At 42.0% G+C, this 25,031-nt stretch overlaps 1 protein-coding gene across 2 annotated transcripts in view; it reads left to right on the top strand.

The window, feature by feature from the left end:
• Positions 1-4,353: 4,353 nt before the first annotated feature.
• Positions 4,354-25,031, top strand: part of slc6a11b (solute carrier family 6 member 11b) — a 41,420-nt gene continuing 20,742 nt past the window's right edge. Inside the window, exons 1-8 of one of the 2 annotated variants that reach the window (XM_054785898.1) lie at positions 4,354-4,491; positions 5,582-5,749; positions 10,148-10,323; positions 11,303-11,648; positions 11,844-12,143; positions 13,436-13,570; positions 13,640-13,780; positions 13,853-13,938. In XM_054785898.1, coding sequence (XP_054641873.1) covers positions 11,933-12,143; positions 13,436-13,570; positions 13,640-13,780; positions 13,853-13,938 — 573 coding nt within the window. In that variant the 5' untranslated portion in view covers positions 4,354-4,491; positions 5,582-5,749; positions 10,148-10,323; positions 11,303-11,648; positions 11,844-11,932. Of the gene's footprint in view, positions 4,492-5,581; positions 5,750-10,147; positions 10,324-11,302; positions 11,649-11,843; positions 12,144-13,435; positions 13,571-13,639; positions 13,781-13,852; positions 13,939-15,654; positions 15,788-17,967; positions 18,103-25,031 lie in introns of those variants that run through there. The other variant, XM_054785897.1, reaches the window with a different exon arrangement.

Here is a 25,031-nt window from a genome sequence, read left to right as displayed (position 1 = left end):
GACTGAATAGAAGTTTTAATTGGAGCGTTTATTCCATTATTTCCACACACAAAAAAACACTGTGCATTTTAAGGCAGTTTGCAGTGCACACGTCTGCTGAGGGTGTTCAGCTGCTTTGACAGGCACATTTTGCCTGGTGTGCATGGGGGACAAATGCCGGGATGAACCCCTTTCACTCTGTTAGACTATGTGTACTGGAAGGGTCCTTCACAGAGAGCATGCTAGTTGTGTCACTGACAATATACAGTACGTGATGTGTCCACTAGAGGGCAGTATTGCACTAGGAGAGACACATGACACATGACACAGTACTATCCATGTGATGAAGAGGTGCCTCCAAACGATGCCTGCTCTAACGCCACAATGTCAAATCACAATTAAGTACATGATTTTGGCTTTAGCTGGCTAAATTCATGTTTCTTCAGTCCTTAATCTATGAAAATCTCCCCATCAATAAGCTACTGCATTTACATGCCATACAGTGGGTTGTCATTTTAATTTTTTTTATTGTCATTCATCTTAATTAAAATTGGGATTTTTAAATCATTTTTAAAACCCATATAGTAAATGTATAATATTGATATGTTTCTATATAATATATAACATATTTAAATAAAATACTGTAGCTAACCTGTGTTCATCCCTTTGCAGCGATCATGTCCACTTACTAATGAAAGGACGGAAACTTCAGTGAAGGATTGCAATAAATGCAGTGTTTATGATAAATAAATAATACAATTAATAATAACCTGTAAAAACGCTATAGAAATGTGTTTTATGATTATTTTAAAATGTACTACTATTATTATTTCCATTTTCTATGCTGCTTGTCCTCACTAGGCTCGCGGGGGTATGCTGGAGCCTGTAGACTTTGGGCGAGAGGCAGGGTACACCCTGGACGGGTTATTATTATTATTATTATTATTGTTCAGAATTAAAAATGTTCAAAATTCAACATAGTGTAACATCTGATATTGGCCATACAGTATCTAGTTTGTCCAACATATTTGGGAACAACTGGATAAAAATGTCACAAAAAATTCTGGTAATAGAAATAAATCAAATATTAACTTAACTTGACCTGGAAAATAAATTTGACAAAAAAAATATAATTAATATAGTTAATATGAAGTGTTTTCGAGCAACTTTTGAGGGTAATATGTTTTTTCTCATTGGTTTATAATATACAAGTAATGACTACACTCCTCGTCATCCATCCATCTTCTATCCTCATTAGGGTCACGGGGGTATGCTGGAGCCTATCCCAGCTGCCTTCGGGCGAGAGGCGGGGTACACCCTGGACTGGTCCCCTGACAATGGCAATTACAGACCGAGAAAGGTGCCAAAAGTGGTGAACAAAGTGTTTTTATTGTTGGCCACTTGGGGGCACTGTAGCAAGCTGCTAATGCGGCGGTCGGCAACCTTTTCAACTGAGAGCCACTTATTTGCATTTTTAAGCAAGACCAACAATTTTAGAATATAAGTCTCAGAATTTATTCTTTTTAGCAACGTTATACTCAAGTTTAATAATAATAAATAAATGACTTCTTACCATTAATGCGTCCTTTGGCACTGCATGGTTTTGCACCGTACTCCGTATCTTTCTATCTTTTCACAATCTTCTTCGTCAAAAGTGTTTGCTCTGCAGAATTAGCTCGCTGACTATTTGATTAAAGGAGGGAAGTTTCTTTCTTGACCTCTCAATGACCAGGGTAGGCTACCGCATGATGCTGTGATCATCAAGTTTTGGTGTCCGACCCTGAAAATACCAGAGGACAGCTGGCATTGGCCACCTGTTTTATATTTGGAATGTTATTTTTAACACTGTCATTGCTGTAATGTTTTACTTTAAAAATGTCAGCATTTTTTTTTAATAAATACAATTTTTTGTGTTAAAAAATGTCTGAGAGTCAGATGCAGCCAGCAAAAGAGCAACATCTGACTCCCGAGCCCTAGTTTCCCCACCCCGGTGCGAACGAATAATGACAGTAAATGTGTCAGAGCATAGTATCACACTGTCATACTCTACTCTGCGTCAGTAAAATCCGCTGAACCCACAGCCGTCCCCCCACTCCACGCCACGTTGCCGTTAAGCACGTGTTATCCTTTAGCGTTAGCGCGCATCATAGCATCAGCATGCGAGACTGCGCCTGCTCAAGGGAAGGGAGGCACAGGCAGTGAATATTGAGTGGGCTCCCACAGCTTGGAAGATTATGGCGGCCGGGTGCATTCAAGTCCATGAGCAGCCGGGGCAGCTTTCCAGGAAGAATAGCCCTTCACTGGGCCCTCCGAGTTGAATCCCGCTGGCCCAAAAGGAGGCGGCCGTAACTGACAGTCCTTTACAACATTGGCCAACATTGCGGAGGCGGGGTGGGGGTGGGAGTGGGGGTGGGGGGTACTCTACTTCATTTGGGTAGTTTTTATCCACCGCAAGCATCTTTCTCTAGTGTGTTTCTCTATATTGTTGTGTTATTGTTGCTTCCATAGGAACTGGATATGGAGGATAGCAAGACTGGAGGAAAACAATACCGGGTACAGATGATGCGTTCAAGGACACCAACAGTAATGTCACAAATCCTGTACACCTCGGTAGTCTAAATACACTGCATAAAAGGCAAATGATGATGGATGCTAGTGAAATAGAACCATAACATGACTCTACATGCAACAAATAGTGAGATTTTGATGGGTTTTTTTTTTATTTGTTCAGTCAGGGTCATGTAAGGAGAGAATGAGTGGGTGCAGTGACATACTCTCACCTCCAGGGGTCATCTGTGACATAAGATCCATCCATCCATCCATTCTCTACCGCTTCATCCTCATTAGGGTTGCCAACACAAATGACAACACCAGGTAGTGAGTGATTCATCTAAAACAGTGGTCCTCAACCTTTTTTGACCCACGGACCGGCTCGTGTTCCCACAAATCTCCCGAGCTAGCATGAATTAACATAAGACAAATGTGCACATTAGCACTCAATAAGTCATCAAAACTTACCTTTATGCATTCCCACATAGTATCAGCATTTGACATCAAATATGAGGTGAAAGAAAAATGCTAAAAATACAGTAGTAGTCAATTTGTGCGGCATGAGATAAAGTTAGCACACGCACAATGGACATGTGTGAAGTGAGACGGATGTAACTGAGAGAATCTGGCCACTTTTCAAAATAAAACATTTTAAAAAATGAAATAAGGGTATTTTTTTCTTTCTGTGCGGCCCGGTACCAAATGACCCACGGCCCGGGGGTTGGGGACCACTGATCTAAAACATACAGTATAAAAGACACCACAGGACCGTTCCATCCAATGCACAGTCAAATTAACTGGATATAAAATATACTGTTTTATTACGCAACGTGATCTAATTGACTGATCTTATTTTATATTTAATAAGTACAATTAAAATGTATTTAAAATACCTTGAACACTGGAAAAATAGCATTTGTTACCTCTTCCGGCGTCACAAAAAAAAGACTTTATCATGAATGAGACAGTTCTTCAGGTCTACAGCCACATTCGTTCATGCCAGCCTTTTTTGACCTGGTGCTAATTAGAGACTCTACAGTTTTGTGTATTTCTTATTACTCCTTATTGTGTTACTCCTTATCCATTCTATTTTATAATAATTCATTAATCATTCTAATAATAATGCAGAATTTATTTTCTTAAAAGAAAGCGAAAGACAGTTTTTTTTTTTGTCATGTCCCTGGGTTTTCTACGGTTTTCACTCAGTCCTGATACGCTGAGTCTTCAGCGACTTGCCAATGGAAAAATACTGGTTTACTTTGCATAACTTTGCATACATTTGACAAAAGCCATGACCATTGACCGATCAGGTTCAGGTACAGTAAGCAGCAGAAATTTAGCATTCGGGCCCCACCATATACAACAGATATACAACGATGCTTTTACAATTTCAAAACATCTCATATTCTTTGTAGTGCTGTTGTGGAGTCATTTCCTAAAAATGGTCATATGTGGGGAGAGCATTAATTTAATGAAAACACGTAAATAAATGGGCAGTCTCTTCGTGTTAGGTAACATCACGTGACATGAATGCCAAAGTCGAGCAGAGAGACATGTTCAGCCACACTCTTTTAAATATCTTTGCCTCTCACCTTTTTTCTGAAAACGGTGCGCTTTACTTTGCTTTTTTTTTATTTTCTCCACGAGTTTTAAGTGCAACACTCCATGCATAACTACAAATCCCAGCATGCACCGTGACAAGTGGCGGCTCTACCTCACCCCTTCTCTTGGCAACGACGCTATTTCCTATCTAACAAATATAAAGCCAAGAAATTCGTGCTTTGGGTGTTGTATAGTTACCCATAAAGCTGACAAAACGTACCATCGCTTCATTATCATGAAGTACTGTGCCTTAAGACTAACACGGCGTCACATGGTTGAGTTTTCAGCTGAGCGTGCGCGCTCCCGCGACCTGCATGCAGATCTCGACATGGATGCCAAACTCGTCACAACACCTGTCAGGTACATCACCATAATGAAGTTTAAAAGGTATTTCCACGACACAGATTACAGAATTAAAACAAGTAACGTTAACTGCGTATAACGTTTGTCTAAGTTGTCTCTGTCATAGGCTAGTAGTGTTACATTTCCGAGCTATTTGCTTTGCTAGCTAGCATAGCGCTGGTTGCGTGCCAAGACAAGCTGATTTTAGTGTTTGTGTGTGAAAACTAGAAGGTAACGGTAAGTACTTTATCTTCTCAGTTTACATTGCTACTAGTTGAATTTTAACTTCTTTTAGAAAGTGTGAAAATGAGACTTTTTCATCAGTGTTCATACATAAACTACCAACAGAACTTCTTACTAATAGTTTTGATTTGAATGACATTATGTGTCCCGAGTTGAATTGAGGTTCATAAACAGCATATCCCTTATAATTTTTTTTTTGCATTTCATTATGTAGTATTGCAGTCGAATTTATAATTTTGACAATTTTGTAATTGAATGTTACTGTGTGCTTTTGATTGGAGCTGAATACCCCCAAATATCACTGTTATTGTTCTCTTAATGTGAGCTAATTATTATCCTGTTCTAATTAGAGAGTGTATCATCACCCTGTTGACGCAGGAAGAACCTTCAAGGTACAGTATTCCTCCCAGATGTGAGCGCAAACCGTGCAGAAAGTCCACATGGATTCCTATTGGATAATGTTGCAGCAGCTCACAACATAAATAAAGGACTTGACTGGCTGAAAAGCACACACACGGCGTTTGCCAGCCGCTTTGGGTGGCCATACTTTTTATGCAGGCCACTTCCTCTACGCTTCTAATGACAAGTGACCCTGCCGTGAAGGGATTCTTAGAGACTAGGTCAGGCTTTTTTAGAGTTAGGGGAGTTCCTTGTGCAACGAGCATATCACGCCTGGAAACCCGGCAATGGATTTGTGCATGAACAAATGCCTACCAACTTTTTTTTTTCCCCCCCTGAGGTTTGAATGTCATGTTTCTCAAACAGAATGTGTGGTAGGACTTTATGACTGGCTGATCATAATGAGCTGTTGGGGGGGGGGAAGGAGACAATCCCATGTTTCATTTTGTCTTTTTGTTTTCTTTAGTTTCACAAAGGAGTCTGCTTGGTATGCTGGGGCGCACGGTGACTCCTGCAGGAGAACAAAGAGCTGTGACTTGGTATGCCGCGAGCAAAGCCCAAAAAGACCAAGGGAACAAGACTGTTGACATCGATTCACAAAATCAAACGGGGTCACTGTCTCCAACTAGGCCAGGTACAAAGCAAGAAGTCTTAACTTCTTTTGTGTGAACATGAATGCAGCTTAATGCTAAACTCATGTCACTTTTTGGGGACTAATGCGGATTTAACACCGATGTTTGAAAATCAAATTCTACTTGAAGCCAATATTTGTTTGACATTCAGTATGAAGTGTATAGTTAGTTTGAAGATGCGGACTCAGCAGCAATTTTTCCTCACACGTAGGACAGAAATTTAATCCAGCTGTGACTATCATGAAGCCTCCGCAGGCTACAGACATGATTTTAAGTCATTTTTAACATTTTTACCTGCACACAGGTGTAGTATTAAAAGAAGAAATGTGTGTACTTGAGAGGTGCGTCACTTCACAATAACAGGAAACAGTTGAATTCAATGTGTACATTTATGTAGTATTTTTTCAATTATTATTGTCGCTTTAGCACAGTGTACTGGTCAGAGGCATGTGTACCACTGTCATTGACACGTCCGGTGTTTCCCATATATTCATCTTTCTTTTTTTAAACTTAAGCAATTTTAAGTAGTAGTATATTATATGAATGGTTATATACTGTATATATATGTTATATATAGTTTATTATTTATGCACATATTGACCACAATTACCTTGTAAACAACTTAAAATACACTCCCGATCAAAATCTTAAGACCAGTTGAAAAATTGCTAGAATTTGCATTTTGCACATTTGGATCTTAATGAGGTTTTAAGTAGAGCTACAATATGCAAAAGCAAGAAGGGGGAATGAGACAAAAAACATTTTGAAAAAGTAATTTATTGAAAACAACAAACTGAAATAGGCTGTTATCAGCTCATCAAAAGTTTAAGACCACAGGCTATAAAAGCCTAAATCTGCTCAAAATTTTCATTTTCTGTCAAGCATTCACACTGTCATGCCCTCCTGATGGCTAAAACTAAGAAGCTTCTTCTTTTTGAACGTGGTCGGATTGTCGAGCTGCATAAGCAAGGCCTCTCGCAGCGTGCCATTGCTGCTGAGGTTGGGTGCAGTAAATCAGTCATTCTACATTTTTTGAAAGATCCTGAGCATTATGGAACAAAAAAGTCAAGTGGTAGACCCCAAAAAAATCACACCTGCGCTGAGCCGAGGAATCCGATTGGCTAACCATATAGACACAGGGCGGTCTTCTACCCACATTAAGGCCCTTACTGGTGCCGACTGCAGCGCAATAACCATCAGATGGCATCTGCGGGAAAAGTGTTAAAAAACAAATTCAAAGACCTCGTCTCCTTCAACGTCACAAAACTGCCCGTTTAGACTTTGCCATGGAGCATCAAACATGGGACATTGAAAGGTGGAAAAAGTTTTATTCTCTGATGAGAAAAAATGTAACCTTGACGGTCCAGATGGCTTCCAACGTTACTGGCATGACAAGGAGATCCCACCTGAGATGTTTTCTACCCGTCACAGTGGAGGGGGGTCCATCATGATCTGGGGTACTTTTTCATTCAGTGGAACACTGGAGCTTCAGGTGGTGCGGGGTCGTCAAACGGCGGATGCTTACGTGCAGATGTTGCAGCGGGCATCCCTCATGACTGAGGGCCCTCGTCTGTGTGGTAACAGCTGGGTTTTTCAACAGGACAACGCTGCAGTTCACAATGCTCGCTTGACCAAGGACTTCTTCAGGGAGAATAACATCACTCTTTTGGAACATTCTGCATGTTCCCCTCATTTAAATCCCATAGAGAACATTTGGGGATGGATGGCAAGGGAAGTTTATAAAAATGGCCATCAGTTCCAGACAGTTGATGCCCTTCGTGAAGCCATCTTCAACACTTGGAGCAATGTTCCCACTAGCCTCCTGGAAACACTCACATCAAGCATGCCCAAACCAATTTTTGCAAGTGATTAACAAGAATGATGGAGCTACTCATTACCGAGTCCTACTGAGAACATTTTTTGTTCTGTTTGGAGAGTTTTTTGTTATTTTTAGAGCGATGGTCAGTCTAGAATGACAGATTTCTGCACCCAACCTCAGCAGCAATGGCACACTGTGAGAGGCCTTGCTTATGCAGCTCAACAATCCGACCACCTTCAAAAAGAGAAAGCTTCTTAGCTTTAGCCATCAGGAGGGCATGACAGTGTGAATGCCTGACAGAAAATGAACATTTTGAGCAGATTTAGGCTTTTATAGCCTGTGGTCTTAAACTTTTGATCAGCTAATAAACAGCCTATTTCAGTTTAATTGTTGTTTTCAATAAATTACTTTTTGTCTCACTCCCCCTTCTTGTTTTTGCATATTGTAGCTCTACTTAAAACCTCATTAAGATCCAAATGTTCAAATCAAATTCTAGCAATTTTTCAACTGGTCTTCAGATTTTGATCAGGAGTGTATCATAAAAATGTTTCAATGCGCTTTATTTTCATAAGTATGCAGCCGAATCGCCTGGCTGCCTTGCTGGCACTTGCTGGCATGTGTGACCAGATATGCAACACTACTTATTATCGGGAGAATGACCGATAGCCTGTAAAATGTGTAGTCAATTGACAACAGCTTGTCACATGCTAAGCCTATCTATGCCAGTGGTGTGATCGCTCACGTTTCGATCTCATTTGACTTTCTGGCATTTTTTTTTTTACACATTTTTCCTTGTTGGTGGCATCTAGCTAGCTCGTTTTTGTCCCACGGGCGAACTACAAGTGGCTGTCACGTTCATGGAATACATCAATCATCGACCATCATCGCAACTTACTTTTTTAAAGTGGCACTTAACAATCTTGCTCTCTTGTTATCATTATAATACTTATGGTTTATCTTCAAAACACTAATTGTGTGACGAAGTTGTACAACAGAAACATGTAGTGTGTCCAGCTTTAGACAGTGACGCTATCACAGGGGTCTCCAACAGGTAGCTAGCAGTAGCTCACTAGCTGATGCTGAGCAGTTCGCCAAGGAATAATTGCTTCATCTCTTCATATTTTTATAAACGTTTTATTCAAACATGACACCTGTATTTAATGACAAATGAGCACACTGAGTGAAGATGTGCTTTGTAAACAAAGTGTAATTTAAATGTTGCCAGTCACATAAAACACAAATAGCTCACCTCTACTTTCTTTTTGTCAAAGTAGATTTCATAATGCTACAAATTGTACACACTTGTGCTATCATAACCCTGGACTCTGAATTTATACTGTTTACACAGAACAGATTTCTATAACGAAAATATTTAAATTGTTATTTTGTTAATTGGATTATTTTGAACTAAATATATTATGGAACAATTAATTTCCCATGTATTCGTATTACTCAAACAGGCATCAAATTAAATTTAGGCTTGTGTCATATAGTACAAAGTGTTTTACTTTTGTACTAGTCATATAGCACAATTGGACTAAATAGGTCACGTAACAAAAGGAGGCTCGGCATTTTAGACTCCCACTTGAAGGGCTCTCAGCAACTTTGCCATTAAATTAACAGTTTTGCAATGGTCTTGCTTCAAAAAAGTTAAATAAGTTAATGAATAAATAAGTCATAAAAAATTGCTATTTGTCATTAAAAAAAATTTCAGATGCAGCAGCGGCACGACACAGCTATGGCAGTCCGCCCTCCCATGCGACCCACCACCGCAGCTTCAAAAAATCCTAGGGGAAACCCTAACTTGCTTACCCTCCATCATAAACACACTATAGTGTGACTGTGTGTGAATGTAGTTCCAAATCTGTACAGTAGATGGCATGGTAATTGCTTTTTACCACACCTCATATGGGCTTGGTCTGCCAGAGAAGATGACGTTGCAGCAAGGATCACTGTTGCCGACTTGGCACCTTTGTCACTATATTTAAGGAGTATTCAGACATCTGTAGCTTCTGTAAAAAAAACAAACAAGCAACTAGTGACAAATCTAGTGACTTTTTCTGGTCTTATTGGACACTTTTGGAGAGTCTAACATGAAAAAACCTATTCCTCTCCTCACTAAAAAACAAAACCACAATAAAAAATTGACCGAGAAATGTTCATAGGTATTTCTCAACATATTTGTTTTGCTTTCCATGTTTTTTTACTCTTCTTTTTTTTTTTTTTTTTTTTTTTTTTTTTTGTCCCATAGCGTTCATAAAAATTACATGTACTTTCGTCATGGCCAATTATGTGAATGAGATGCTCTCCCATTGCAACCCACCACCACAAATAGATTATAGTCCTGTGAGAAACACTGAAGTCCCAAGAAATGTAATGTTATGGTTCCGTGGTTATCATCCATCTTTTCCATCAATGGTATCACAACAAAAAAGCCCCAAAAGGTCACTTGTGAAGTTAATCTTCTAGATCAGTGGTTCTTAACCTTGTTGGGAGTACCGAACCCCATCAATTTCATATGCCCATTCACCAAACCCTTATTTAGTGAAAAATAAAATATATATTTTTTTCCAAATTCAAGACATAATTTACAAAGGCAAGGTTCGAAATATGGAACATGTGAAGACTTCTGTACCAATGGCATCCACTATCATTACAAAGAGGAGTCTAACGACAACGAAGATTTGTCCTTTCTAATTCCTCCTCCTGCTCCACCACTACCACCAACGATGTATGCTCGACCACTCCTCTTCAAAGGTAAATAACATTTATTATTACGTATTATTATATCATTTTTATTATTGTTTTTTCATTAATTATCCTCGTTTAATATTACTACTGCATCCAAACTCATATTTACATACATACACATATACTGTATATGTATACACGTACATGTAGTACCTATATAATTGGTAATATTACCTTTTCCCCGACTTAAGAACGATTTGACTTAAGAACGGTCGTCTGGAACCAATTGTGTTCGTTAGTTGGGGACTTAGTGTATTAGTAATTACCTATTTTTTTGGGCCCCCTGGCAGTCAATGGACCTTGGAATTGTCCTGACTTTCAACTTTATACGGCACCCCCGGCCAATAGCACTTATCATACATACATTGAAAACTGTATAATTAATACATGTGATTGATATCTGTATTGGGCAATTTCAGGCCTAGATGATCGGTATAGGAATCGGCAGCATAAAACCCTGATTGGAGCATCCCTAACAAATCCAATTGGAAGGAAAAAGGTTCCTCGGGTTGGGGGTATGCTGGAGCCTATCCAACTGCCTTCCGGCGAGAGGCGGGGTACACTTTGGACTGGTTGCCAGCCAATCGCAGGGCACATACAGACAACCATCACACTCTCATTCATACTCATGGACAATTTAGAGTCGCCAATTAACCTAACATGCATGCTTTTGCACACAGAAACACTTGTAAACTTAATCCAATGTGACATCGCATAAGATGATGATTTATGCACTTTTAAAGTTTTTGTGAGCGTAGGCTTTTGTCCTATTTTGCTGATTACCTTTGGTGCGTTGAAAATCAAAGTTTCACTGTAGTTCTGTAGGGGGAAGCAACCTGGATATATGCTCCCCAGACACTTCATTAGGGACACAAGTACAAGCCAATGAAATGTTTCTATTATTTTGCCCTGTGCATCTTGCTAAATAACAGGAATATTGTGCATGTGTAGCTATTATTACTGTAGTTTTTTATGCTTTCCTTAGACAAACAGGATACTTTCAACTGCATCTTCCGCCATATTCCCTGTTCCTTCCACCCCATCCCCATCCTCCTCCTCCTCCTCCTCCTCCTCCTCCTCTCACCACATGGCTTTTGTCCAAGTGAAGGCGCTTTGAGAGAGGCGCGCTCGAAGAGCAGGAGCACAGTCGCACATGGTCCACCGCCTGGTGCGCAACACATCCCTGTCACGTTTGGGAATCTTTTGTAGATGAGATATTCCACTTTGTGTTGATCATTCCTCTGCTCTCTGGTCTACCTCACTCCTTTCACTTGTGTTTTGTGAAGGTATCATCATTGAGAGAGCTTCTGTTGCACCTGGGGCACTGCTTGGTAAGAGTAAGTTAAATGTTCCTTCCTTGACCTAACTTCTCCTTTTGCTGCTACTGTGCACCTGTGAGATGTTTTTTCCCCCACCTGTCAACCTCTCTCCTCTTTATTCTATTTTTGTGTTTCCACAAGCAAATACAAGATGCATAGTTAATGAGGTGTCACGCTTGACTTCCCCATTCTTCCTGTTTTATTCAGGGAGGAGGGCTGCAAGGCTGCATACATTTTTTTTTTTATATTTAAAGTTAATTTTGGTTGCTCGAGATTCTGCGTAAATCAGCAGCAGCATGACAGCCGAGAAGAGCGGGCCGGTGATAAACGGTAAACCGGAGGACAGTAGAGACACAGAGGGGTCCAGCTCCAGCCTGGACAACAGGGAGTACTATGAGAGAGGCCAGTGGAACAACAAGATTGAGTTTGTGCTGTCGGTGGCTGGAGAGATCATCGGGCTTGGCAACGTCTGGAGGTTTCCCTACCTCTGCTACAAGAATGGAGGAGGTAAGGATGCTTCCTCATATGTCTTTTTAGACAGCTAACTAGTTGAGAATGAATCAAAAGCACCTCTGCTGGTTACAACACAGAAGTGCACTCCAACAATTCATCAACAATCAATTCCACACAATATTTAATGATCATTTTATCAAACATTATGTATAGCAACATTCAAAAACTACCATCAATATACTTTAAAGACTCAAACCCAAGGGTTAGGAGAGGATAGACATTGAAGAATGGGTCATATGTAAGAACAATGCATATAGCAATAGATGAACGACTATTACTTGTAGTAGTGCAACTTTATGTCAAGTAATCTAGCACCACATTTGACTGGAATATACTGTACATATTCTCTATTCAGCATTCACAACCTTTCAAATTCACAGATTGTTGCTGAAATGTTTTTATTTATTTGTGCATTTACACCCTTACTCACATACCACAAACCAAGAGGAGTTCATCAAACCAAACGCATACCACACTAACAGTGCAACAGCACAAAAAAAAACGCAGTGTAACAACACGCACTACGAGGGTATCGAAATGAAACACAGACTAATATACATGTACAACAATGCTATTTAATACCAATTTACAACCCGCAAGGCATGCTGGGAAGCCCAGGTGCACACTTTCCCAGTAGTTACCCAGCATGCCTTACAGATGATACATTTGTATAAAATAGAATTGTTGTATATTAATATATGTATGTATATTCATTTATTTTAATATCCGCATAGTTTGTGTGGTGCATTTATGTTGTGTTATTTATACATAGTACCTTTTTGTTACCTGTTGTGTTATTTTTGGTTGAACAGTGAGTGAGGCATGTGTGTTGTTTGATGAACTCCGGTTGCTTTATGTTGTATACTTCTATAATTAGTGTTATTTGCAGTAGTGACTGGACGCAGCAGCATAGCCCAGGCTTGAGCAGGCTGTTGAAAATACATATTTTTATGGGCATTTTTCAATGACTTTTTTGCCTTTTGCAGGTGGCTTAGGTGAGCTCGCTCTAATAATGTCAGTCTACAATATTGTAACTCAAAGGTTACTCTTTTCTACCATAAAAGTGGTCAGTGTTACGGCTTTCGAACCTTTGAAACCTGAGAAAATATATCTTTTTGGTACCAGGAGTCCAATACTTTCTGCATGGGCTGCATTAGTGGGACTACCGTACTTCAGTTTTGGATTCCTAAGTGGCAACATTGGGCAGCACACCCAAAATGTGTCAATATTGTGGTTTCTTGGCCAAACTTGCTCAGAAACATCTAAAGGTGGATTTTCTCATCAAGGTGCTTTCTTCGTACCGTATGTCATCTTCTTCGTGTGCTGCGGTATACCCGTCTTTTTCCTGGAGACCGCCCTGGGCCAATTTACCAGTGAGGGAGGCATCACCTGCTGGAGGAAAGTCTGTCCCCTGTTTGAAGGTAAGAACGTTGTCAGACAATTTCAAAGTCATTTGTGTGATAATTTTGTCACTTGTTTGCACTTTTCAGGCATTGGCTATGCGACTCAGGTGATTGAAGCTCATCTAAACGTCTACTATGTAGTCATCCTCGCCTGGGCCATCTTCTACCTCTTTAACTGCTTCACCACGGAGCTGCCATGGGCTGGCTGTGGCCACTACTGGAATACAGGTGTGACAAAAGTGGTTCTTTCTTCACATTTACATGTGACAACAAAGAAATGAAATCAATGTGTCTCCACAGAGAACTGTGTGGACTACTATGGCGAGAATGCCACCAACATTACCAACCCCAATGCAACGTCTCCTGTTATTGAATTTTGGGAGTGAGTACACTTATCTTCTGTCACTTTTAATATTCTTTATTCAGAGACGATTCTCTCATCTCTCTGGATATGAAATATGAATGAAAGATTTTCCATCCTATCAAAGCCACTTTTGTCAGCTCTTCCTAACCTTAACTATAGCGTCATGTGTAATATGGATGAAAATCTGAGACGATTCATTCAGTCAGTCTTACTGACCCCACAACCTCCCAACCTCCCAACTAATAATAATTAGTCAGCTCTTTTCATTTTTGTCAGCAGGGTCCTTTAGGCCGGCTGTCTCCCAGCTGGAGCCATGAGTATGGCAGCAGATCAGCCTTTGCCAGCGGGCAGTGCTGACCACACTTCCACTCTGACTGCCAGTCGCTGTTTTTACACCATGAGGGCAGATTTTACATGAACTAGTCAATGTACATGCTTGATGATTTAAAATGTAAATGAATAGAGATGAGTTTTGTACCAATGTCAGGTAGAAGAAGGACTCACCAAGGGGACCATGTTGGCAAAAATTTGTAATCATGCCAATTGCACCCCTTGTCAAACAAAAAGCTTGTGAACATGTGCGTTACACCACCGTGAGTCCATGCTAAACGTACTACTGACATGTCATATATAGAACCATTTATCATTGTTTCCATCACAAATACAAGTACTAAGTGTCTAAAACTACAGTACTTCTGGTGGTCCCGATTCTGTTCTAATGGTAGCCCTTGTGGCCGACCAGGAGGGCCAGTGGGTGGCTGCGTTGGACTTAGCCTGTGGCCTGCCACCAAGAACATGTCACCATGATCAATGGCTGGTTCAGGATCTGTGGGGGTGAACTCGGTGGCAAAGATATTTGGCAGTGCCATTTAACTTTGTCGCCGCCTCACATCCTCTGTCAATACTGTTGCCCGGAGATGCTTTGACAAACAGGAAGCACAGTGTTACTTGCAGGCGTGGGTCACCTTGACTGTGACACCTGGTGGCCCATGAAGATGAAACTGCAATTTGTATTGCAGCAACTTCTTTGCAGTATGTAGGCTTTAGTGTTTCCCACAGGACTGCATTTATTGCATCTGTTTATATGAATCTATTTCATGTTAGAGTTCACAAAAGAATCCAATAAGACCTGAGAAAGTCAATAGATGTGTCGAATCTAGAGGGGTCTGAATACTTGGTAACACTGGCCCTCCTGTTATGTCATTTTTTTGTTAGGCAGACCAGGAAGCAGAGTTATCATGCCATCTGCTGTACGGAGTAGGAACTACAAGCTACATTTAGAGACAGTCCCATTATAATGTGTTTATTAGTGAGGGCGAAAAGGTAGCGCTGGATTTGTGGTGGTCCAAATTGTTAAGGAAATTCATATATGGGAAACACTGGGCTTGCAAAAGAGCCTGTGAAAGCCACCTGCTGATCTTCTACTTGTACAGTATGGAAGTCATACATACAGTATGTTTGTACAAAGCAAACAGTCGATGTTCGACGTCATTGGACATTTATATTCTCACCAACAGACTTGGTATTTTTAGAGATAGAAAAGTGTAATCATAATGATAATCATAATTGTCCCGTAGAATTGTGATTGCAATTCCAAGCAGAAAATTATGATTCATGTTTTGCATAATGGGGCAGCCTTAGCAGTAATAGAGATTGTGCCATGCCTAAACCTTGGATTCTTCTAATGTCTCAGCATTGATTGAACAACAAGTCATCTCTCTTTTCTTTGCCCATGCAGACGGCGAGTATTGAAGATATCAGATGGTATCGAACACATGGGGGGGATGCGCTGGGAGCTGGCCATGTGTTTGGCCCTGGCCTGGTTTATCTGCTACTTCTGCATCTGGAAGGGACCCAAGTCGACCGGAAAGGTGAGAACAACTTATTGCAAACCTTCATGCAAAGTGTTTACACACTGCTGAATCACCATTTCAATTTCATCCTGTCCTCCATCAGCTGTTAGCAAACATCTCTGTAACTCAAAGTTGCAGAGTAAGTTGGGAGATGGTGGTAGCATGAGGAAAAGAGATGCAGGAATGGCAAGAAAAAGGTGTGTGTAAGGAAAAAAATGAATGGTTAGGGGAGGGGGGACCAAAACAAGGCGGCAATGCTGATTTTCCCCCTGAAGTGTCTTTTGTCTGTCTGTGAAGTAAAGAGGGGAGAATGCTCCTTCATGGCCGGGCTTTAGCAGCCGGTCCAAGATTGATTTCTGCATTCACTGGAGGAAAGGGGAGCGTTCATGAGTAGCATGCAGAGTATATCCTCTCCCTCTTTCTCTTTCTCTCTCTCACTTTCCAACGGGTCCATTCAGCTCCGACACTGCTAAGCTGTTTGTTTTGTGGCTGTGTTTGCAAGCCATTCTCACATTTAAGCTCTTCTGCTAGATTTACTGGCAAGGCAGGGGCAAGTTTGACCAGTAAATTTGCGCTGGCTTAAATGTTTGCCCGTGGTGAGGTGGAGGCAGCATTGTGGTGCATCAAAAGTTCACGCAGTGGGTGAATATTGCCCTCTTTGTCGCCAACACAAATGAAGAGAAAGAGGGGACGAGAGACGTTTAGGATGTGTAATTGTTTTATTTGTCAATTTGAAAGAAGCGGGTTACGTGGCAGGTTTTCCCACACTTTTGCTGTCAGACATGTTGGGATTAGTAGAGATTACAGTGCATGGCTTTAGTACGTCTTTAGCATCATATTTTTCTATTTACAAGTGTTTTTGCTGCCCGAATAAAGTGTCTTGCTATATTTAGAGCCTGTGCATCCTAAGGACCAGGGACTGGACTGCATGTGTGTACAGTGTGTGTAACATGACTTTGTTGTGAATGAAGTTGTGTATTTGCCTGCTTGTTGTGTGTCTTTTTGAAGCACATTTTCCCACACTGCCAGCATCACTCCTCTGGGCTCCTCCTGTTTAAGAGCTTGAGCCAGAAGAGCCCTCTTTTCTTTTCAGTCTCCTGGCCCGGCTCTGTTCTGTTCCGTTCTGCCCTCAATTGGTGACCGTTGACTAGATTCCAGCAAGCCGGGCGATATATGTTGCTCACCACCGCCAGGGTCTTTTTCTTAAGTGTTTTCTCCAGACGTGGAGCACAATCCTGCAAAAAAACGAAAAAAAACCCACTCAGAGAAGGCTTTCTGTTACTATTGAGTTGAGAGCTGCAATGACCATGAGCCATTAGCACCATAAACACTATATTGTAGAGGTGTAATGGCACACACCCCAAGCGCACTTTGATAGATTTTGTACATTAAAGACTCTAAAACAATTCCAAGGTAAGTCAAAATGTCAACATCTTAGCAAACTATTGTAATATCTAATAATATATCTCATTAATAATTAATTTTATTTTTATATGTGGGGGACACTAAAAAAAAACAAGCTACAAGCCGAAAATGTCCCCTGGGCTGCACTTAGGATAACCCCTGGTTGCCAGTTTCTCTTTAGGAAAGTACAACGATTCAGACAAGTGCAACAGTAACACCTTGAACAGTCTGAATTAAAATTGTATTTATAGTAAATGAAAGGTCATTATTGGCTGAAGCGCAGCATGAATAGTTCCAGTTTTTAGCCCCGTTCCCAATCTTCACTGAATAATGCCGGCATACTACTTTCATATTATCCCTTGTCTTTGCCCGTTTGCGTTTTTTCCCTGGGAAAGCGAAGTGTAGTAAACCGGAGACTTTAACGTCTGAATAGGGTTTTCAAGCTCTGGCTTGTCCTTGGCACATCCCTAGCCATTACCCCCGCTAGCCAAAGGCTGGGCTGCACTGTATTTGTTTACCAGTTAGCCGCTTGGCATGAGGCAGTTACACTTCCTGTCCCTCACTTGTAATGTGTACCGTGTGGGAAATTGGTACGCCGCTGTACCGAAACAAAGGTTCCATACTGAAAAATCTGAATATGAATACTTACACTCCTACTATATACTGTATAGTATGTAACGTAATTCTATGTACACACTCATCAGTAAGAGCAAGTTGGTCAAGGTGAGCATCAGATGCTTTGTTGTTAAAATTGTCAAAAATTTGATATTCCAAATCTCTTTTTGCATCTGCAGGTTGTGTACGTGACGGCCACATTCCCATACTTCATGTTACTGATTCTGCTGATTAGAGGAGTAACGCTGCCTGGAGCTTACGATGGCATCAAGTTTTACCTCTACCCAGACATCTCCCGTCTCTCCGACCCTCAGGTAGGCTCAACAATACTCCCCTCATCATCATCTGATTGGATGTGGAGATTCCTCCAGCAGGGCAATGGTGATCAAGAATACCAAAGATCAACATTTACATTTCATACATTACACCCACTCTCACTCATCGGGCTTCATCTTGACCTCATCCAGGCAGACAGCTTGAGTCGCTAGGCAACTGCAGACCAGAAAATGTCACAAGAATATTGCTGTCATGACAACGTGAAAGGAGACAGATGATTTTGGTTTGAGAGGAAAACATGATACTGTGATAAATACAGTAGATACTGTACCATGAATACCATGGATGACGTAATAGCACCCCATTCACAGCCCATTATACCCCAAAAGACCATATTGATGACATAAGCGTGTATACATTTTTGTTTGCCAAGTCATTTTTGTAGTCTCTCAAGTAAACCTCTGTTTTAGACTTCACTACAGCTGCACCATTATTGGGTTGTGTAGTAAAATGTAAGAAGAATGGAGGAAGAAAAGTGTGTGGTGGAGGGGAGGCAGGGGTCAAAGGAGAAGTGAAGGCGAGTGATATAGAAGTGTTGCTCTTTGGCAGAGGAAGACATTACTTGTGACACTGATGTTAAATTGGCTTCCTCTGAGACAATCAAGGCTCTGTTCACTTCCAGGCTGTGTGAAGTGTGTGTGTGTGTGCATGTGTGTGTGCGCATGTCAGCTCAGCTCCACGTCTCTCCACACTCCTCTGCTCAGTCCTCGCACATAATTTTTTTAATTAATATTTTTTTTCTCCGAAAATAAACAGTTTTTTCAGCAGAAAATCCATCTTGTTCAACGTAACTCTGTAATAATTTACTGTATAAATACGTGATCATACAGGTAAAATGTAGAGTAGTGATTCCCAAACTTTTCACAGTGGCGTACCCCTGGTGTAGCCCCTACTCCTGCACACTTATTTTTTTTTTAATTTTCATTAAAATGAAATATTAAACATGATTAATTGTTTAATTAATTTTAAAGTAAGTATGTAATTCTGGTTGGAAAAAAATGTGTATTTTGCATGGTTAGATTTTGATAAATGTTTTACATGAGCACCGATAGATAAGATGTGAATATCTAAGGTCCACTTGCAATCGCTCAGGCTTAAGTCTGCGTATTAATTTCATATCAAATTGAAACGGAAAGTTGAACAAACATGATAAAGCAGTATCCAAAGTACAAAAATACATACAAGCAGCCATTTTCTCTCTCACCCTGACACGCACATACATTGCCAGGTTTTCACAGTGCGGGCATAGGAACATCAATATAAATCAAACCTTTAAGATTAAACGCTCTTAATACACAACATAATCATCAAACTTACTAAATTCATATAACTCACGCAGAGCAATGAAGAACTTCATGCCGTGTCTCCTTCCTTCTTTCTGCTATGACTGTGTGCTCTGTGCTATGAGGCGTTCAGGTACGCTCGTAATCATGAGTGTTAGGCTCTAATTGTAGTTCACGTACCCCCACCACCCCTGGGGGTACACGTACCCCACTGTGAAAACCTAGGATGTAGAGCATACATGTACCACTTGTAAAAGAAGCACACAGTTTTTACATTTGTCTTCATGCTTCACTGAATGTTTTTTCGTCAAGCGTTGAGATTTCTTACTTTGTTTGGCAGCCCTTCAATGCACCATAATTGCTGTGAGATGCAAATGTGAAAATTATATGTAACTTCTACCAAGGGTGTCCGATCCGATATTGATACGGGCCGATATCAGCTAAAAAAAAACCCATATTAGAATATATCGGCCTACATCTAAAATTTCTGATATTGGCACTCCGATACATACAGTCGATTCCAGACTCCTGTTACGAATGGCCTAATGCTGTAGTTATGAAATCCAAGATGCGGAGACAATACTTCCGTGAAACAAAGGTTTGATACAGAAAGTGTCCACAAAATTACAAAAACCAAAAACAAAGTACAACATAATTACACCTGGACCTAGTCACAGGGAAAAATACTAAAGAACAGAAAACGCTGCTAAGCATGGTAACAGAGCAGGAAAAAGATACAAAAACATGAACCAAAAGAGCTGCAAAACTACTAGCAGAAAAGTCACGAGAACAAAAAGAGACCACTGCTGGAGGTAGCCAAGCAGGGAACAAGGTACTTACAAAAACAGGCAGACTACAGTAGGAAATGACCAGAAAGCAGAATACACTGAATAAACAGGAGAGCTGGAAGGAGCAAGTCACTGTGGTACGTAGTGCAACAATCTGGCATTGTAGTGGCGTCTACACACAGCTTAAGAAGGTTCACTAATCAGGCGCAGGTGTGACCAATTAGCTCCTCAAGGTGGCATGGAGGTGTGCTGCAACAAACGGCAGACAGATGGCAGCAAAGTAGCACACAGCACAGCACCCCCCCATAGGATGCCCCCTGGTGGCATACTTGGTTTATTAGGATGGAGAGAGTGGAAGTCACTGATGAGTGAAGGATCGAGGATACAGGAGCGTTCCTCTGATCCATATCCCTCCCAGTCGACCAAATACTGAACCTCCCTACCCCTCTTTCTCAAGTCTAAAATTGCTCTCACCGTATATGCTGGCTGACCAACGATGATGTGCGGCGGGGGAGGAGACTCAGCCACAGTGCACAGCGGACTGGTGGCGACAGGTTTAATGCAGGAGACGTGGAAAACAGCATGTACGGAACGAGGAAGCTTCAGCTTGACGGACGACTTGTTGACCAGAGACTCTGACGTATGGTCCCACAAATCTCGGAACCATTTTCTTGCAAGTACCTGCAATGGGTAAGTCTCGGGCGGAGGGCCATACCTCCTGACCAGGCTGGTAATCAGGTGCGGGGATCCGGTGTCGGTCGGCCAGCCGCTAGTTGCGATCTGCTGTCCGCGTCAGCGCCACTGGAGTCCCCCGGCAGATGCGATGGGCCTGCCGAAGGTGAAGGTGCACTGCCACATCTGCTTCCTGGGATAGGAAAAGTGGCGGCTGATAGACGAAAATAGTCTTAAAAGGGGACATACCTGTCGCGGAGCTGGGTAAGGAATTGTGGGCGTACTCAATCCATGGGAAGTGGGCAGACCAGGTGGAGGAGAGCCGATGGCAAACGCACCGCAGTGCTGCTTCCAGTTCTTGGTTAGTCCGTTCCATCTGGCCATTAGTCTGCGGATGATAGCCGGAGGATAAGCTTACTGTGGCCCCCAAGGCTCTATTAAACGCCCGCCCAACCCGTGATGCAAACTGTGGTCCTCTGTCCGACACGATGTCAGTAGGAATTCCATGAAGGCGGAACACACCTCACCAAAAGTCGGGCTGTCTCAAGGGATGATGGCAGTCTAGACAGGGATACAAAGTGAGCCATTTTGGAAAATCTGTCCACAATATATAGGATAACTGTGCGCCCATGAGAGGAAGGAAGTCCAGTAATAAAGTAAAGTGCAATGTGAGACCAAGGGCAGGTGGGAACGGGCAATGGCTGGAGCAACACGGCGGGGTCGGTGATGGGAGGGATTTGCTTCTGGCACATATTGAACAAGCTGAGACGAACCTCTTGATATTGGTGGTCATGGTTGGCCACCAGAATCTTTGGGAAACCTGGAATTGGGTACGTCGTATCCCCGGATGGCACGCTATCTTGGAGGAGTGACCCCATTGCAACACCTCGGACCTCAAGCTGTCAGGCACAAACAGCCTCCACTCCCGCAGCGCGAGCACGACGGCCAGCAGTTCCCGATTACCCACATCATAATTTCTTTCCGCCGTGGTGAGGTGATGTGAGAAGAATGCACATGGGTGGATTCTCTGGTCGACTGGGGAGCGCTGGGACAGGACGGCTCCCACTCCCGTATCCGACACATCTACTTCAAGGACAAATTGTAAAGAGTTAATACAGGAGCCGTGGTAAACAAAGTTTTGAGCTTAGAGAAAGCCTCCTCGGCTTCAGAGGACCAAACAAACGGGACCTTTACTGATGTAAGCCTTGTCAGAGGTTCGGACTTGATACTGAAATTGCGAATAAACTTCCAGGAGAGAAGTTAGCAAACCCCAAAAACCTCTGCAAGTGCTTTCTTGATTTAGGAGAAGGCCAATCGACCACAGCTTGGATCTTACTGGGATCGGCTCTAAGCTTGTCCTTCTCCACAATAAATCCTAAAAATGACATGGATGATGAATGGAACTCGCAGTTTTCTGCCTTAACAAAAAGGCGGTTTTCCGAGAGTCGTTGAAGTTGAACATGCTGGATGTGTTCCTGAACGGAATTAGAAAAAGTAAAGATATCGTCAAGGTAAATGAAACAACATTGATTAATCATATCCCTAAGAACATCGTTAATTAAGCATTGAAATACTGCAGGGGCATTGGTTAGACCAAAAGGCATAACAAGATACTCAAAATGGCCTAATGGAGTATTAAATGCGATCTTCCACTTGTCTCCCTCCTTGATAAATACCAGATGATACGCGTTGCGCAAGTCTAATTTAGAGAATATCTTGGCCGAGTGAAGTGATGAAAAAGCAGAGTCCATAACGGGTAACAGATAGCAGTTCTAGACACTACTTTCATTGAGTCCACGGAAATCTATTCAAGGACGTAAGGATTTGTCCTTTTCAACAAAAAAAAAAATCCTGCTCCAAGGGGAGAGGAAGAAGGACGAATGAGACCAGAGGCTAACGATGACGAAATGTATTCCTTTAATGCCTGTTGTTCAGGACCCGAGAGATTGTATAAACGCTCATTGGGCAAGGGTGCCCCCGGAAGTAAATCAATACCGCAATCGTAAGGGCGGCGGGGGGGGTAAACTCTGAGCCTTATCCTTACTGAAAACCATCCGTAAGTCATGATAAACCTCGGGTACGCTCGTAAGGTTGATTTCTTCTTCCTATGTTTAATCCCAACCGGGGACACCGCTGAGTGCAAGCAATTGGAGAACCAAAAGCTACCCCAGTTCGTGATTTGGTTATTAGTCCAATCGATGGCAGGGTTATGTAATTTAAGACAGGTTAGCCCAAGCACCACCGGAGCAGATTGTGACGGTACAATGTAGAAACGGATAACTTTGTGGTGATTGCCAGAGAGTTGAAGGAATAACGGTTCAGTACACCCAGTTGCATGGGTTCCACTGTGGGCTCAGCAGCAGGCTTGAAGAGAGGACCCATCGTGATATCATAATCCAGACCGCGTGGTATCGGTGGCAGCCTCCGACGAGATGATCCTGTCCCTTCCGCATGTTCCTCTCCTCCGCGTTCATGGTCCCATTCCCTCAATCGGTTATCCAAACGTATAGCAGATAATTACCTGCCTCTAAGAGGATGGTCAAAGACCTTCCTCATCTCCGAAAGAAAAAGAGAATAAGAGGTGCGAATGGTCGGCTTAGCCTTGCTCACTGCAAAAGCCCAGGCAGCTGCTTGTCCGTAAGTAGGCTCATAATAAAGGCTACTCTAGACTGGTCAGAAGAGTATGTGTTAGGATGTTGGCCAAAAACTAATGAGCACTGGTGCAGAAACTGGTCACAAGTGACAGATTCACCTGAAAAACGTGGTGGGTGTGGGATGCTGGGTTCACGGGCTACTATGCCCGGATGTGCTAGCATTAGTGGTGGAGTGGCAAAGGAGGTGTTGAGGGGCGGAGTAACCATCTCAAGCTGTCCAGAAGCGACGGCCCGCTCCAGACGCTGGTCGATGGCGCTGACACTGGCCGAAAGAGCAGCTAGAGTCTCCATAATTCCCTGGAGGGATTGCTCATGGCTGTCGACAAGTTCTCCATGACGAGACAGGGCAGAATGGAGATGCTCGTACTCCGTGGATTCCATAATTGGCCAGATTGTTCTGTTACGAACGGCCTAATGCCGTAGTCGTGGAATCCAAGATGCAGAGACAAAACTTCCATGAAACAAAGGTTTAATACAGAAGGTGTCCACAAAGTGGTAAAATACACAAAAATGACAAAAAACAAAAATACCGTACAACAGTATTACACCTGGACCTAGTCAAAGGGAAAAATACTAAAAAACAGAAAACGCTGCTAAGCATGGTAACAGAGCAGGAAAAAGATAGAAAAAAATGAACCAAAAGAGCTGCAAAACTACTAGCAGAAAAGTCACGAGAACAAGGTGGGACCAATTAGCTCCTCAAGGTGGCTGGAGGTGTGCTGCAACAAACGGCAGACTAGATGGCAGCAAAGCAGCACACAGAACATGACAACTCCCTATCTATCCAGCAGCGGCTGAATAGAGCCCACATGACCACAACAACAGCATGTGCTAACGTGTTCAGCATGAAGTGGGAGTGATATAAACCGTGTTTATATTTTGTTAAAGTCGCTGAGTGCAACACTTGTCATGCACAAGTTTCCCGTGGTGGCACGGAACAAGAAGTTTAATACAACCAAATTCATTGCACATTTGAAACTCGTGTGATAGAAGTCATTGGCTAAAACAGAAAAGATGACCAGCCCCTGTCAGTGGTTTGTAATGTTGGGTTTAAACGCTTAATCGAGCACCTCAAACCTTGCTATATTAGGCCTAGCCGCCACTACATTGTGGATAAAACCATACCCCAAGTGCTTAAAGAAGTAAATGGGTCCGATTTTGTCATACCTGCTGTTGCTGATTATTGTTCTCTGTTGTTGCTCAAGCTTTTTCCAACATTCCACACTACAAAATAAGTGATTATTAATTTGTGTTGTTGTCAGATTGATATCAGTATTGGCCGATAAAATACGCCAATATTGGTATCCAATCGAAAGTGTATTGGGACACCCCTAACTTCTACACCGTGACTCCGATTCCATCTGTTGCGTTCCTCATGAAAGGAAAAGCAAGGTGGTGTTCTGTTATAAAGACGTGTCCTTTCACATTGCTAAGATATGGTCCCCGTTACAACAGTGGAAAAAGACTGCTTTAAAAACCTGCTGAAAACTATGGACTCGCGATGTCCAGC

The sequence above is a fragment of the Dunckerocampus dactyliophorus genome, chromosome 8 (genome assembly GCF_027744805.1).
Source record: "Dunckerocampus dactyliophorus isolate RoL2022-P2 chromosome 8, RoL_Ddac_1.1, whole genome shotgun sequence".
NCBI classification, from domain to species: domain Eukaryota; kingdom Metazoa; phylum Chordata; class Actinopteri; order Syngnathiformes; family Syngnathidae; genus Dunckerocampus; species Dunckerocampus dactyliophorus.
This window is presented reverse-complemented; position numbering and strand designations above follow the sequence as displayed.